This window comes from Mangifera indica, chromosome 7, assembly GCF_011075055.1.
Source record: "Mangifera indica cultivar Alphonso chromosome 7, CATAS_Mindica_2.1, whole genome shotgun sequence".
Lineage (NCBI taxonomy): Eukaryota > Viridiplantae > Streptophyta > Magnoliopsida > Sapindales > Anacardiaceae > Mangifera > Mangifera indica.
The window spans coordinates 16,431,382-16,448,244 of NC_058143.1; the positions used below are offsets into that span (position 1 = coordinate 16,431,382).

The 16,863-nt window shown below is 30.1% G+C and overlaps 2 protein-coding genes across 2 annotated transcripts; both read left to right on the forward strand.

Moving 5' to 3' along the window:
* Window positions 1-5,193: 5,193 nt before the first annotated feature.
* Window positions 5,194-5,769, forward strand: LOC123219901 (S-protein homolog 21-like). The gene has a single exon (XM_044641864.1). It carries the CDS (start codon window positions 5,246-5,248, stop codon window positions 5,672-5,674), a length of 429 nt encoding a protein of 142 aa, XP_044497799.1. The 5' UTR covers window positions 5,194-5,245; the 3' UTR covers window positions 5,675-5,769.
* A 4,100-nt stretch (window positions 5,770-9,869) lies between these two features.
* On the forward strand, window positions 9,870-16,112 carry LOC123221612. Its single transcript, XM_044644468.1, has 13 exons — window positions 9,870-10,037; window positions 10,410-10,702; window positions 10,783-10,912; window positions 11,002-11,104; window positions 11,288-11,411; window positions 11,833-11,898; window positions 12,382-12,420; window positions 13,001-13,081; window positions 13,164-13,211; window positions 14,500-14,550; window positions 14,677-14,745; window positions 15,208-15,450; window positions 15,673-16,112. Exons 2-13 carry the CDS (start codon window positions 10,484-10,486, stop codon window positions 15,922-15,924), a joined length of 1,425 nt encoding a protein of 474 aa, XP_044500403.1. The 5' UTR covers window positions 9,870-10,037; window positions 10,410-10,483; the 3' UTR covers window positions 15,925-16,112.
* The last annotated feature ends 751 nt before the right edge of the window (window positions 16,113-16,863 follow it).

The following is a 16,863-nucleotide window of genomic DNA, read 5'->3' on the forward strand; positions in this document are numbered from 1 at the left end:
CTCTTATATATTAAGCTAAATAAAAAATGTGAACGTGAAGAAAAATTACAATATTTCAAAGTTGAGAGTAAAAAGAGAATAAATTTTAACTGGTTTTTAGACATACCAATTTAGATTATATTATATTCCTTTTATCTATGTTAAGTAATAATTTGATAATCATATTTATTATTTCAATAAGTTAATTTTATTATAAATTTAACATTTTGATTGCCTCACGGACTAAAAATCTGGCTACGCCCTGTTGGCGGATAATCATATGGGCAATGATAGAAATTTCGTATAAGGAATGTGACAGTGGAGACAAGTGCAGAATAAACATAATTAACTTTGTAGACCAACTAATTTCGTACCTCAACTCTGCACCTGAAAACTGACAGGTTTGATTTAGAATTGACATTATGTGATATTGTTGATGATGAATTAATGGCGCAAACTTTCAGGGTAATTCAAGCGCCAACTTCTCTCACTCACTCACGGTGCAACGCAACTCTATTTTTATCGATTTTTTTCACAACTCAATGGAGCAATTTTAATGTTTTTAAAATCACATTGAAGATCAAATAAATTATCTTATTAATTTATAATTTAATTAAAAATTAATTGATTTAATTTATTATTAAATTATAATAAATAATTTTTTAAAAAAACTTGTAATAAATAAAATTAATTGAGATATTTATATCAATAATGATTAGAATATATATATTTAAAAAAATGATAATTATTCATCTGAATTCAATAAAACAATTAGTTTAAAAAATGTTTTCATCTCATAATACAAAAAAAAAAATCCTACAAGTCATTGCTTATAGAAAACATTTTAATAGATGTAAAATACTTTATTTTTTATTTAATTTTTGAATTTATTTTTTTTATATACCTTTAGAAATTCATTCAATCTAATTTGAAATAATCAAATTACTTAAAAATAATTAAATTTTCTAAAAATACCATAAATTTTGATCAAATCTGATTCTATTAGTTTTGATCAGTTCATTTGGTTCACTGGGTTTGATTAAATTTGATCAAATCATCAAACAAATCATTTTTTAGGGTCAGTTGGGCCAAATTTGAAATTGATTTTTGATTTAACCAGTTAAACGAACTGATCCAATCTAGTTTTTAAAATAGTGCTGTGAACTATCAACTTAAATAGTCAATACAGGCACATCAAACCAAAAGAAAAAGATAAATTTTCCCATATCTAATCATTTAATCCATGAAAAGCCATATTTAACACCTATATTTAATATACACTTAATATCAAATCCAAATTCAATGACCAATTTTACAATCAATGAATTAAATAAATTTAGATTAACTAATACACCATATTACTCAACTAATTTCTTACTTGCTCAGATACAAAAGTCTAATCAATGCAAAAATGTAATCACAGGATACATCATAAACGCACGCAAAAATTCACCATTTATATTTTTTTCAGTAACTAAAAGTCTAAAACTGTTATCTTTTCACTTTATATTAAGCCATGAAACTTTCACCAATTTTATATAATTCGGGGCTAATGATAGCATCAACCACTTGATCAGAATAACTTTTGTATATTGTGTAGAGTGGGATGGTGTTTATCCATGTTGCTCGAATTTAATTTAAAATGTAGTTTTGTAGGTCACATCATTCCTCGTCGCCGTCATTTATGATAAAGCTTAGGATAAGACGATAACATTAATCAAGAAAAAAGTTTCCTATTCTTTCCAACATTATTTAATTCCCAAGTGGAAGGGGTTTTTAAACTCTCACGACTTTGAATCATACCCGTCCTAATCTTTGAAAAACATTATGAAACACCACTCATTTGGTACAAATATTTTTTCAGTCTCAATTTCTATGACAATAATACAAACCCTAAAAAAAATTATTAGTATTGAAATTCACTATAACAGAGATTACAAGTTACTAAGACAGTCACAAAAAGATTATAATTAATGAGTGTTTAAGAAGTTTAACATGTAAAATTGTAATGTTAAAGATATATTTGTAGTCACAGAGGATAAACTTAGTATTAAACAGTCTCATCATAATGATATGAAAAGATATAGATATAATATGTTCCTTATGCTAATACAATTGTAAGTTTGATGTATGTATAAATTTGCACTAAGTCAGATATGACATTTGTTATGAATGCTTTTTGTTGTTATTTGTCTAATCTAGAATTTGATCATTATGTTGCATCCAAGAAATTCATGCGTTTCTTGCAAAAGACAAAAGATTTCAAACTTGTAAACATGAGGGTGGAGAATCTTGAAGTTGTATGATATTTAGATTCAAATATTGGTGGGTGTTTGGATCACTATAAATCTACTTTAAGATACATTTTAATGATCACTATAAATCTATTTTAATATACATTTTAATGTTTGTAGGTGGGGTCATATCATAGATGAGTGCTAAATAAACTTTGATAGTATCTTCGACTATGTATGCAGAGTTTGTTGTTCATTATGGAGTAGCCATCAAAGCAATATGGTTGAAGAACTTTTATTGTTAAACTTCATGTGGTTGGTTCCATCTCTAGACCACTAACAATCTATTGTGATAATAACGCAGTTGTGTTCTTTTCCAAGACTAATAAAATCAGTAGTATATCAAAGCATATAGAGATCAACTATCTTATTGTTAGGGACTTAGTTAAGAAATGTGACAGTTTTATAACATAAACTAGTACGGATTTTATGTTGGCTAGTTCTCGTTTTTTAAAGGACTTGGACCCATTATTTTCAAGCAACATGTAGTGAATTTGGATATTTTAGGTTAGTGGGTGTTATATATAGACATAACTTTTGTCACCTTAAAAAAAGTTGATTATGAATAACATATATGACATGTTTTGATCATGTTCATTTTTATGTTTCGGTTATATACATTAGTATAAATATATATGCATATGAATGATTGAAATATAACATTGTTATTCAAGAATAAAGTTTCTTTGAAATTAACGGTAATGTCTGTTTCTTTTTAAGTATCTTAAGATTATCAGTGAAACATACTAACTTCATTCAAAGTTGTGAGATTTTTTTAGCTTATCTTTGAAGTATAAAGGTTAAACATAAATTATGCAGAAATTATGATGAGGACCAATAAGTTATTACATGTTTTATGATCATTATTTTCTTATGTAGATTACCTTTGTTTGTTATCAATAAACACACACACACAAAGGTTAAACAGAAATTATAATGAGGACCAATAAGTTATTACATGTATTTTCTTATGTAAATTACACACACACACAGAGGCCAAAGGACTATTTCCCACCCAAGTTTTATTCTAATCTTAAAAACACATTGTTATAGATAAAAAGCTCAAATACTTACATTTGGGCTAATTTTTATTCATTACAGGTAAAGGTAAAATCGTTATTTTATTTCTAAATCCTAAAACCTTAAAATTTTGGTGTCGATCCATCAATTGAATAAAGATGATTCATCTTCGTCAAATGAAGACAATTGAAAATTCGCTTTCGCTTGACAAAATCAGTCTAGTGGAAATGTCGACCGAGGGGAAAGAAGATGGTAGGAAGGTTGGTTAACAACAGGAATGACAACCAATTGTCAAAGATGGAAAAAAATCTTAGAGGGAAAATACAATTTTTTAAAGTTTAATCATGGGATGAAATTGTTAGTTTATAAACTAAGAGGGAAAAATAATATAAATTTTTAGGGTTTTAGGATTTAGGGGTAAAATGACGATTTTACCTTTGTCTCTAATAGAAAATTCTAACAAAAATTAACATACGGATAGGTACTTAGATTTTTCATTTATTATAGGTATATTCTTGAGAATAGAGTGAAATTTGGATGGGAAATAGTTCTTTAGCCTATCTAATAAATACAAAGAAACAACGCATGAAGCCCTTTACCAATGGCAACTTGTGAAAGTGGTGGTTCTAGGGATTTGGCACAATCCCATTTAAACTACTTGAGATTAGTTGAATTGTAAGATGTCACCATCATTACTTGTGCCTTTCCATGTTAGTCTCTCACCTAAAATCTTATAACTTGGATACCATATTAAAGTAATCTTATTTCAAAGCTGGTGTGTTCCTTGGTATTTATTTTGTTAATTGCTAGGTGGGCAATCCAGTCTGAATCAAGAATAAAACAAGTTTTAGTTATTAAATCATATCAATTTAGAGTTGAATTTGATAAATTGTATTAAGATTTGATTCAATCACTTGATCAAACTGTTATAATAATGTTAACATAAATTGATATTTAGAATGATGAAAAGACTTGAACATCGATTTTAAACACATTATATTATAGCAATATCACTAACCTATAAATATTTTTACTCAATATTATCTAATAAATCTATTTAAAATTTTAATTATATCATTCTGATGATACTTATCTTCTGAAAATTTAATTAAATATATAATTAGGGTGTGATGTATGAGTGAAGTATCGTGAGGCGACCTTATTTTGAAATTTTTTTTATGAATAAAACTTTAGTTAAGGGACTATAATCTTACACACCCACACCCACACATTTCACCTCAAGATGTCATAAATAATCTTTTCCACCTGCAATTCCTAAAATTTCAATATGTCCTTTGATAGTTGCAAAAATGACAATTATATTCCTAAATAATTGAACAAAAGCTACAAAACTAAATATTTTAAAGTTGGTAAAGTTTTTATTTTTTTTTGGGATCTAAATGATAAATGTTTAAACTAGTAATAATATATTGATAATTTGATATTTATATTGATTCTTTTTTTCTTTGTTAACAGGGTGTCTGTCTATATTTGTTAAATAGATAAATTTAAAACATAATAACTAAATTTACAACTATTACATCAGAGAAATCAAAGTTTCATAAATATAGTAAAGATTCAAACTTAAGTCTTTACTTTAAAATTAATTTATATTAATTTTTAATAATAATTTTATAATTTTAATAAAAGGACAAAATAATTATCGGTAGAAAAATCAAATGGAGCTCACTAACGGAAGTAAATGACAGGTGGGAATTTGAAACTTGTCAGTGTATCTCAATATCTAATATGGTATTAAATTATTTCAAATTAGTTAAATGCATATAAAAGGTAAACATTTAATAGAATTTACATATACATAAATTACACTAACCATATTTGGTACCCTAATAAATATATACCATAAACACTTCATTTTGCATTAGAAGTCACAAAACACTAGATCAAACAAAGAACAAACCATTGCTATCACTTTCCCACAAAATCACAGCATGAAGATTCACGGTTGCATTTTGCTTATATTTCTCATCGCTTCAGGCATCGTTTTCATCTCCTTTTTCCAACCAGAGGAATACTTCTTCAGTACCGAATATGACGTTCGTGTCATAAACGGCTTCTCCGACAATTCCTCCGTGCCGCTGGTCATCTGGTGTTCCTCCGAGGACAGTGATCTCGGTGGACGTGCGCTCCAAGAAGGCGACGATTTCAGCTGGACTCTCAAAACCAACTTCTGGGGCACCACTAATTTCTTGTGCACCATGAAGTGGGAAGATAAAAGAAAACGTTTTGATGCATTTTTAGTTCGACGGGATTCTCGCCGGTGTAACCCGTTTAGAAAGTGTTCTTGGCTGGTGAAAGAAGACGGGTTTTACTTCAGTAACGATGAAGTGAACTGGAAGAAAGACTTTCCATGGTACTAAACGTTCAGATTATTACAGTTTATGAGGTGTTCATTTTTTTTCTTTTTAATTTGCTGTGTGTTTTGATGAGGAATATGAGGCGTGTGTTATTGTTATTTCTCCGTTCAAGGTGATATCTATGGCTATCAATTAAATTTTGTTTATTTATTTTAAATATATAAATTATTATAATAAGATGATTTTAAATAAAAAATAAAATAAAATTTAATTACATGATAATACATATATTAACCTACTCAAATTAAATGCGCATCTCATAACGTGGCAGATTGCATAAGCCTGCACAGTTTTAGTTTTAGTTTTTCCCATCAAGTTCAATTTGCAATTGTTTTTGTCGGAAGAAAAAGAGTTACATCTTTTTCGGTCACGGTGATCTATATAAATGGTGGTAAAAGGGTTCCATCGTAGTTTCTTTTTGACAAATTAATTAGTAAATGACAATTTTTTATGTAAGGTTTAACCTAAAACATTGTTTATCCAAGTTAATATAAATAATAGTTTTTTATTTAAAATCAAACCTTTTAAAAAAACTAAAGATATAAAAATAAAATGATAATTTCATTATTTATTAATTTAAAAAAATAATTTTTATCAGACTAAAACATTTTAAGCATGAAATTTATTATAAAAAAATTTAAAAACTGATAAATTAATCTCTAAATTTTGTCTTAATTTTCGTACATTTGAAATTTTGAAACTACTACATAACCTTATTAGTTACAACACGATATTCACACTCATAAATTGTTAAATTATATTTAATTTTTTGGAAGTGTAACACTATTTTTTAAATTATCAGGGGTAAATTGATAGTTCAAAATTTTTCTAAAGACCAGCAAACTTTTGTTGAACTCATAACAAAGACACTTTTATATATTGGAGGAGATGAAGAAATGATTGAGAGTAAAAGGAAAGAGAAATAAGAAGTTCCTTATATAATATAAATAGTAAAAATTTTATTTTTAATTTTTGTTAGTTTAGGAATTATATAATAATTTTAAAAAATAAAATAATAGAGATAAAATAATAATTTTATTTTTTAATATTGTGTTTTATTAACTAAGTTTAATTTTAAGTGAAAACATGTTATTTATACTTAATTTTATATAAAAAATTATTATTTATATCAGTTAGAGATGAAAAAGTCTTTTACGATCAAACCTCGGTAGAAAAATATAAATCATTCTTACATTTTTTATTAATCTTTTCATACAATTTTTACCTTATTTTTTTATGCATTATACACATATAATCATAACCCCAACTTAATACCCAATTTACCCTCATCCCTAATTTTAAAACTCCTTTTTCCTGTTTAAAGGAACAACTTTTCATCCCTTGAATCAGATGAGAACAAACTAATTAAAATAATTATAAAAAATTAATGTACAGCTTGACAGGGATTTGGAGATATATTTTTAGGAAATTAATAACTATAAAATCCCTATAAATTTTAGCATATTTGGAAATAAATAAATTGTTCTTATAATTAAATTAACTACAAAATAATTAAAAAAAATTTGGAATTACAATTTTAAACCTTCAAACAAAATAACAAACAATATGATAAAATGTTACAAACTTGGATTAAGATTTTTTATTTATTTAAAACTTATTTTAAAATAAACATGCAAATAAAAATAAGTTTGAGGTGAAGGTTATAAGGTTAGGAATGAGAGTAAAACAAGTATTAAGTTGGAGACTTAGACACATCCATATAATGCATAAAAAATGGGTTAAAATTGTATAACATAATTTAAAAAAAAAAAGTTAAATTAATTAATTTTCCATTTTTTATATGTTTATTTTTCATGAGATAAACATATATTTAGCTTTATAATATTATATTAATTTATGTATCATAAGTAAGATAGTTGGTGTGGAAGGTTTTCAAAATCAGAAATATATAAAAACTTGAATATAATAAAAATAATAAATAATGAAAAAAAAGGGAAGTTGCATAGAAACGAAACTTGAATCTTTTCCTAATTATAAAAAATAAATAAATAAATATAGAGATTTGGTTGATTGAATGTATATAGTAAATACAAAATAAAAACTAATTACTTACAAAGATCCTCAAAAAGTTAGGAGAACTCATTGGGAAAATAAATATATCCCTAAAACTCCTTATTTTAAACTTGAAAATATTTATATAGATGGACGGTTAGGAAAAAGTTATGTTCTATATGAGCTTTGTTTAAAAAAAAAAAAAAAAACCTAAAACAACCCATTGCAAGAAAGAAATACATAGAAACAGAAAAAGAGAACTAGATTATTGCAGTTATACTGCTATAGAGTAATACTATGTATATTTATTTCATGTATACATAGTTCTCTTTTACAGGGATTTTTTTCATCCCCATCCCTATCCCCACCCCTTTTCCCGTTTTTATTGAGAATCCCCTTCCCATTAGGGTTGAGGAGGGTCGGGACCTCTAAAGTCAAGTCTAAATTGTCATCCCTAATTACGATTGATATAATTAGATTTGTATAATTTGTTTAGAACATTAGTCAATTAATGTAAGACTTGTATGATTTGTTACAATAATGTCTATTATCATGCATAAAGGTTGTCTTGTAAATTCAACAATTTCTCTTCATTTTGGCTTTTTAGTTTTTTTTTAAATGACTCGTTTTCTTCTCTTTGTTTTTCTTGGATTGCACTATCATGCTAACGCAGCCGCTGGTATGACAAAAATTAAACTTATCTCTACACTGCCCAAGGAAGGGGGAGAAATGAGTCTTGCTTGCCGGAAAATTCAGATCCTGGCTTCGGTGCTGTGTTTACAGTTGGAGTGTTGATAAGAGAGTTGGATACCGGTGTCAATCGTTTTGGAGGAATCAGTTTGCTTTATAGGATGTGTTTCAGCTGAAAAGGGATGCAAAATTTAGGCAAGTACTTCGGCTTGTGAAAGAGGATGGATTCTACCTTAGCCCGGACAACTCCAAGTGGGTTAAAAAATGTGAATGGGAAACTGAATAATTTTTCTTGAAGATTTACGTTGCTTTGATCTAGAATATTTCAAATATTGGAACTTTATGTATTCTTTTTTTTTAAAATTATAATATAATTATTATTTTAGACTTCTCCCGTGAATGCATTAAAATGAAGGTCAAAAGACTTATTCCCACCCAATATATACAGAAATCTCAAAGTTTCACTAATTTTTAAAAACTAAAACACTTACTTTTAATCAAATTCTATTTAAAAACTCGGTTAAAATTAAAGGATGAAATCATTATTTAAGATTAAAGATAAAACCGTCAATTAAGTTTAGAAATAAAACTATCATTTACTAAAAAGTTTAAAAATTTAGGTTTTATCATATTTTTTCTCAAATTTAAAAATCTCATAATTTTTCTTACTTAAAGTTTGAAAAATGAACATTTTCGTCAATTTATATCGATAATATAGATTTGCATCAATAATATTTACTGTATTTATTGTATCGTTTTCAACATATATTATATTATGCCATAGATACATATCATACATGTCAATGGGTGTACATATGCATGTAGCAGACAGCCACATGGCCTAATTAGGCATGTATAGCAAGCATGTGAGTAAAGAACAAGTCGTTGGGTGTGCTTTACAAAATCGAGCCCATGCAAACCAAATTAGAGCATCATCCAGTCATTTCAAGTTCAAACTCATTGAACTTGAGTTTAAGCATAAGTTTGAGATGGTTCAAAAGACAATAATTTTGGAGATTGACATCTTTCTTCTCCTTTCTTATAATTATAAAAATTTTCTATTGCAGTTTTACTGGAGAAAATGAACTTCGTTGGTTTGATATTGGAATGCCTCTCATATCCAAGTTATTTATCTCTTATATGAAATCGATTAAATATTAAATTATTAGGAAAAACTTATAAATTATCAAAGCTCCTACCAGATTATATATTTCAAGTAAAAGTATAAAAAAAATTATAAAAATATTTAATAATTTTTATAATTATGAGTATACATACTAATAATAGATTTTAAATGTAAGTGAAATACTCCAATTGTTTTAAGTACGTCAATGCAACATGGACATGAACCGGTCCAGATTCTTATCCAATATAAATCGAGCTTCCAGGCCCACATCACTAGATACGGAGCTCCTAAAACAATTATTGCCCGAAGCCCGCACCAAGATAATACGGAGCTCCATGCCCATTACCAAAAAAAAAAAAAAACCAAAAACAAAATTAAAGCTTCAAAGTCGCAGCCCTAATTTACATTGCAGGTTTCAATCCTGAAGCCCGAAACGTTTGATCATCACAATTATCCGCTAAATTCTCTGTGTCGAAGAGATTAGCATCACCTCTACGCTCTTTCTTGTCTACGAGTCGAGCCATTCCACAATCCCAGGCAAGTTTTTCCCTGTTTTATTTTAAGTCTGTTATGTGGAATTTTGAATATTTTGTATGGCGAAAGAGCTCATTAAACCGTAGTAAATTGAATCTCCTTAGCGTTAAATCTTGTTATGCGGCTTTGCACGAAGAGATTTAATTCATTGAAAAGTAGAGTTTGGTTCAAATGCTGGACTTTTAAAAACAAATTTGTGAGGCAGTGCAAAATTTTAAATAAGATGGCCTGGGTTAGTTGTAATGTAATCAGTTGGTTGAATTATGGATTAGTTTAAGGAAACCAAAATTTTACAAGTTATTAGAGTTTTGACAGTGTTATCCCAAAGTTTCCACTTATTTATATTCTGTTGTTCTTGCTTAATTAATGTTGTAGTGGACTGGCGCTTGTTTTCTCTCTCTGAGTCCGTGGAATTTGAATCAAATGAGAGAGAATAATTTAAGTTAAGAATGAGTAGGCTATCAATTCGGCCACGGCCTCTAGACATACACAAGAAACTGCCCATTGTTAAATCAGTAAAAGATTTTGAAGACGACAACAATGATACAGCACCTCCTCTTACAAGTACCAGTACAAGTGGTAATACCAATAATACTTCTGCCACTAGCACACGCAACTCACACCTCCTCCGTCTCAACTCCTCTTTGACAGACCATGACAACCAAGAGGTAGTTCCTAACATGGGAAAACTAAAGCCTGACACTGTGCAATTTTGGTGTTTTCACTATTGATTTATTATATCTACCAGGTGCATCAAGCCCCTAGCAAGAAATCAGCTTCTGAAATACCGACGCCTCAGTTTGTGGTAGTTGATACTTATGAACAAGACTACTCTCGGACATTTGCTCAACCTAATTCTTATTTGCGTGCAAGAGGAGGTCTGACGGTGTTTAAGTTCTATTTTCTTTCAAAATTATTTAGCTTAATGTAACTTACATTCTTCTGTTTCAACCATTGGCATTGGCAGCTCGGGCTGAGATTGGGGAGTTTGTTGAATATGACTTAGACAATGAGGATGAGGATTGGCTCAATGAATTCAACAAAGACAAAAAAGTTTTGACGCCTGAAAAGTAATTCTTGATATATGTCTTTTATTGTTTTCTTGTTATTTTTTTAGTGAGGCATATTTAAGCAGTTATAACTTATGCCCTCTGATGCCAGTGTGTTAAAATATTATCTTGAAAAGCTTATTAGTTTTCAGTTGGCCCAATTTATATAGTATTTTCTTCTCTTGATTTATGCATGTTCTGCAGATTTGAGAGTCTTATTTTTAAGTTTGAGGTGTTGGATCATAAAACTCGGGAAAGAGCTGGACTTATAACACCAACTCTTGGTTCACCCATTCCTGTACTTCTGCAACTAGAAGTTGCTATTGAGGTGAAAATTTGTTTGCACTGTGTTTTTTGTGAAGTTTGAATGACACGTGTTTCACAAAAAGCGTTTATTATTGTCTATTTTATTTTCTAGAAGACTAAATAACATTTTCCCACCCAGTGTTTGGTTAAAAACCCTTTTTCTCCAAACTGAAATTCTGATTTAAAAAACTGATTTAAGAGTAAAATAATAATTTTACCGACAATTAATTTTGAAAATAAAAAATAATTATTATTTATCGGACCCAAGCAGTTGGATCAGTTTTGAACTTTTGATGCAGTGGGAAGACCAATTTTCCTTTACAAATGCTTAATTGTTCTTGCATTTTGATTTTTACCTTTAGTATGCTACTCTGTTGAATTATTTAATGAAGATAGAATATATTTAAGAAGTTCTAATCTTCTTTTTCTCTTTTCAATGATAGGCACTACATGCTCAGACCATCAGATTTTCAGTCTTCCAGTCTGTTTATAATTATTGGAAAGACAAGGTATGGTTTAATTATCACGCTGAGAAGGCTTTTGGAATATGAGCTTAGGAAAGGGAGATTTCTGATGGAAAAATTTGACATTTTTCTGTAGTTAGTTGTCTTTTTTTTTTTGGAGGAGGTATTTATCTAATAACATTAATGAGGCCCAAATTTTGATCTATTAAAATATTCTAAAAGTAATAGTAACTGTAGATGTAATTGCCCTCGTATAATACATTCATGTGTTATGAGCATCAAGAATTTTGACATGATCTTAGCATAAGATGAAATAAGAAATAAATATAATAAAAGTGAAATTATTTAATTTTCCTTTATAGTTTTATAGACTTCAGCTAGTAAGAGATGACACACTTAAATTTACACCATGAAACTTAGATTGATCGGCTGATTAATATTCGTTTTAGTGAAGTTAACAAATTGTTCATACTCTATTACTAATATTTGCATATGCTTCGATTTTTGTTCTTTTTCTCTTCTTGGCAGCGTGAAAGATGGCAGAAACCTATATTGCGACGTTTGCAGGTTAGTATTGTCATTTGTTTATTTATGGAGAGTGCCAATGGACTGCCTTTTGGATTAGGTATAATGTAATCATCAATACCTTATATACGTATGTATACATACATACACATGCATATACATACCGCTGGATCATTTCAACAGGAAAAATAAATTGCTACATATGAATATTAGAACAATAATAATCGAAAGTATCAACATGACTTCATTGAAAATTTTGAAACACAATAATAATATTTAATGGTCAATGCTTGAAAAATCTAGTAGCAAAACTAACACTTTTTTGCCATAGGTTATTTATATAAAATTTGATCTTAATTTTGAGTGAGCCAAGGACAAGCTTGTACTTGACAGTGAACTTTTTAGTTAGCTTGTAATTTAAACATGAGTTGAAAAAAAAAAAAAAAAAGAAAGTTAAAAGAAAATTAAACATGAACTTTTTATAAAAAAAAAAATTTTGGGTATAGTCAGTTTTTGTCTGTGTTTGCGGGTGTTGTGTGCATGGATCTCTCTTTCTCGTAATTTTTTTTTATTGCACATCATGGTTCAGCCATCTTAATGTTGGCTACTTTTTATTGTACAGCCTCCTCCGCCAGTAAATGATACCAACCCATACAATGTCTTTAGGCCAAGAGAGAAAACCCACAGACTCCATACAAGAAGGGTAAGCAATGTGATAGTTACTTTTCATATATCATATGGCATTATTAATAATTATCCTAACCCTGTTGCATCTCATGTGTTAGATGCAAAGGAGAGAAAATAATGTGCAGTCATTTGAAAAGCTTCGCCAGGTGAACACCACTGTATCTTGGTTTCATTGTCAATTTCTGGAGTCTACAATGAACTTACTTCTCAAAAATACCCTGAGATCTGTTCATGGAAAATTGTTTTCACAAGCTTTGTATTTTGTATCTTCTGGACAAGCCTACATCTAGGATTTCTATGACTACTGCTTTCATTTTGCATCCTCATGAAGCATGTGGAAAAATTTGAAACAAAGGATTATTTATTGTAGGTTGTTTTCTCAAACTGATTAGTATTATTATTCATACCATATGCTCTATAATATTTCCCTCCCATTTTTGGTCCATATATTATTTTATTTCCAGTTTAGTTAAGACAAAATTCTTTTTGTTCTTTTATTATTTGAATATGTTAATGCTTATTATGCAGTAATTTACCACTTATAGTGAATTCATTTACAACCGACACATTGTACATTGTTCTTACCTTTATAGTTTTATATAGTGGACAAACTATTGCATGATGCATTGTGGAACTATAGAAAATTAAAATCGATTAGCCTGGGATTGTGTCTATGTTGTCTGTATTGCATGATGCGTACATTTTAGACCATTGAGTGTGGCTGGATAGTAGAACATCTGTATCTTCATCTGACCTTCAGGTGAATGAGACATGATGTTAAAAGTTATGCTTCACTTATCTGAAACATCAGCTTGGAAAGTTTTGATGTACTTGAAAGATGCAAAAATGGCTATTTGTTAGGCACTGCCTTTCTTGGCACACAAGTCTCTGAAACACTAGGCATGCAAACCTGTATCCAGGTGTGCAAACAAGCCAAAAGCTCAATCTCGACGAGCTTGGGCATTGCCAGCAACAGTGAAAGTGAAGACTCAAGCTTGGCTCTAGAAATTACAGTTAAATCCAATATAATATATATTTATCAATTACTCTTATATTCAAGGTGAGAGAGTACGATTTTAGAGGTGAAAGTGCAAGATTTTAAACTTTTAGGGGTTTATTAGTATTATACACGAGCTAAGCTGGGAGCTCGGGCTAGGCTCAGCAATAATCGAGCTAAGCCCAGCTCGACACAAGCTAAACTGCGAGTGGCTCGGCTCATTTGTAGCCCTAGTTGCATCTATGTGTGGCAACATCTCTTTTTCATTCTTTTCTGTTTTATGAATTGTTGCCATCATTTTGTTGTGGTTTTAATTGCATGTGTTTATTTATTAAACGTATTTCATTACTTGCTATTTGGAAAGTTGTCTCGTCATATTAATTTTCTTTATTGCCATTACAAATAAAAACTTTTTCTTTTGAAATTACTATTTTCAGGTCAGACGCAACCTCGAGCAAGCAAAGACTATACTTGAGGCTTTGATTAGGGTGATCTTTCTAGTTGAAATTTCAGAATTTATATTTGATTATTCTATATTTACATGGTGTATTAATCATTTTTATGTTCTTTATTTACTTGGAGTACTGATTGCCTTTGAATGTGTACGTATGTAGAGAGAAGAGAAAAAGAGAGATGTCCTGGAGAGTGAAGTTAATCTCCAAAGGATGCAAATGAAGTACAAGGTAAGTGTATGATGCCACATTGCAAAATCTTTGGTTCCTTAGTTGTTGAAGATGCGCTAAAATAGCTTTGTACATTGGTATGAAGTTTGAGGACTGCTATGAACTAATTATGAAGAATATAGGAAACATGAACTAGACCATTTGTAATCGGAGTACAAAGTGGGAAATCTCTTCTATGGTGAAAAAGGAAAGGCAGCACATAAATGCAGGGAATCTTTTCCCTAGGCATGAAATTCACTTTATGATAAGCTAACGTATCCCTTACGTTTCCCAATGCACTGCATATGTTTAGACTATGCTAAATATTCACTTTGAAAACCTATTGAACTAAAGACTCAGACCATTTTTTTATGGGATTGTTTCCTCATTTTACCTCAAACTTCCTTTTCATTTGGTGGGCCACCTTTTGTTAATGCAATTTAGTCTGTTTTATCAATTAATGCACCGGTTATGTGTTTTCAGAATGAAATCGAGTTTCCTGAGGATAGCTTGGCACTTCCTGGCTTTCCTCCTGTTTCTTGCAAGTTTGCTTCAAGTGAGGATGAATTGGTCGACTCAGATGACCTTGCAAGTAGCCGCCCACGAATGCGACCTGCTGCAGTTCAGAATCAGCCATACCCAGAGTCCAACCTTGTCACAACTCCAATAGCTAACGTTCAACAAGAGTTCAGGCGCCATACACCACTTGGATGGCTCCATAAATTGGTACATGAAATCTTTTCTACCTTTTCAGATTATCCTGCTACTGTACCCCACACTTGCAGGCCCCAACTCGTAGTTGCAATATTTAATAACCGTTATTCACATACTTGTTGAACATTGACTTAATATATTGTAATAAATAAGACTGAGCTTCATCCTTCTTGTGTTGTGAAATGTCAATTGCATCTTAGTAAATGTAAACTATTTTTGTTGGGTCTAATGCAGGATCCTCTTGAGCCGGTTCTGTTGTTCACAAAACCTCTAGTCCCAGAAAAGTTAGCTGCTGCAGGCATTGTCCCACCATCAGATACCTCAGCCAAGAATGGCATGTCGGCACCAACTTACAAGTTCCATGGAAGAATTGGCCGAGGGGGTCGAATAGTTTTTGATAGATGGAATCCTCTTATGCATACTCCAATTGATTGTGGTACATCTTTTTACATACCGCCAAAACCTCGCTCATCAGCATATAATTAAATCAAAATCTTGGTTGTCTCAGTTCGAGCTGTTACGAAAGATCCCTCCGAAACAGGTTTGACCAATATTCATGTTATACAGTGGGGCAAGCACACTGATGAGGGTTGATGAATTATTTGTTGGTTTTGGTAATGTGTATTGTTGGCCATGCCAGGAATCTAACCCAATTTATCTATCATGTTATTCCATTTGCTCCTGCTCTTTCTCTTTCTACATGCCTCTGTATATGAAGTGTGCACATTCCCTTTTTGTGTTTAGAGTTTAACTAGTTGCATGCTTCACTTTAAAGGATAACTCCCTGTAATTATGGAATGGATATGGGAACATGGTCATAAGGGCAGTAAAAATAGTTTGTTTTTATCTTAAATTATCCTGATAACCCTGGTGTTTATTCTATCAAAAAGGAGGGGAAAAACCTTAATGTCGTTCATATTTCTTAAAATGAAGGCATGTAACATTTTAAAGTCAATGTCATTGTAAGGTAAGAAAAAAATGATTTTAGAAGAGTGTTCAACTCTAGCTTGAAGCCACTAAATAATGAGAAAGTGCACTTGCAGGTTTACTTTGCGATGATGTGGCATCAAATTTATGTGTCATGTCAGCAATTGAAATGAGAAGTTCTCTTGTTGCTCCTTCAAGGGGACATAGGCTATCTCAATAACCACTGTAAATACGGTGTTTTTCTTCTTTCAGTAGGCTGGTTTATTGTTTTTCTGGGCTCTGTTAGTCTTTGTTCTTCACTTTGTATATCGATTTGTCTCCTTGAATTCCTTGAATAATGAATCACCAAAATTAAACATACAGTAAAAGTATATGTATATACTTTTTATACACAAATGATATATTATTATGTGATTAGATGATTTTAAATTAAAAATCAAGTAATATTCAATCACATGTATCACATTATTTATATATATAAATTGTATACGAAGACTG

Coding starts and splice junctions, on each gene's coding strand:
- LOC123221612 (XM_044644468.1), top strand. CDS start 10,484: ATGAGTAGGCTATCAATTCGGCCACGGCCTCTAGACATACACAAGAAA. Junction 10,913..11,001: donor TTATTTGCGTGCAAGAGGAG/GTCTGACGGTGT, acceptor TGGCATTGGCAG/CTCGGGCTGAGATTGGGGAG. Junction 11,105..11,287: donor AAAGTTTTGACGCCTGAAAA/GTAATTCTTGAT, acceptor CATGTTCTGCAG/ATTTGAGAGTCTTATTTTTA.
- LOC123219901 (XM_044641864.1), top strand. CDS start 5,246: ATGAAGATTCACGGTTGCATTTTGCTTATATTTCTCATCGCTTCAGGC.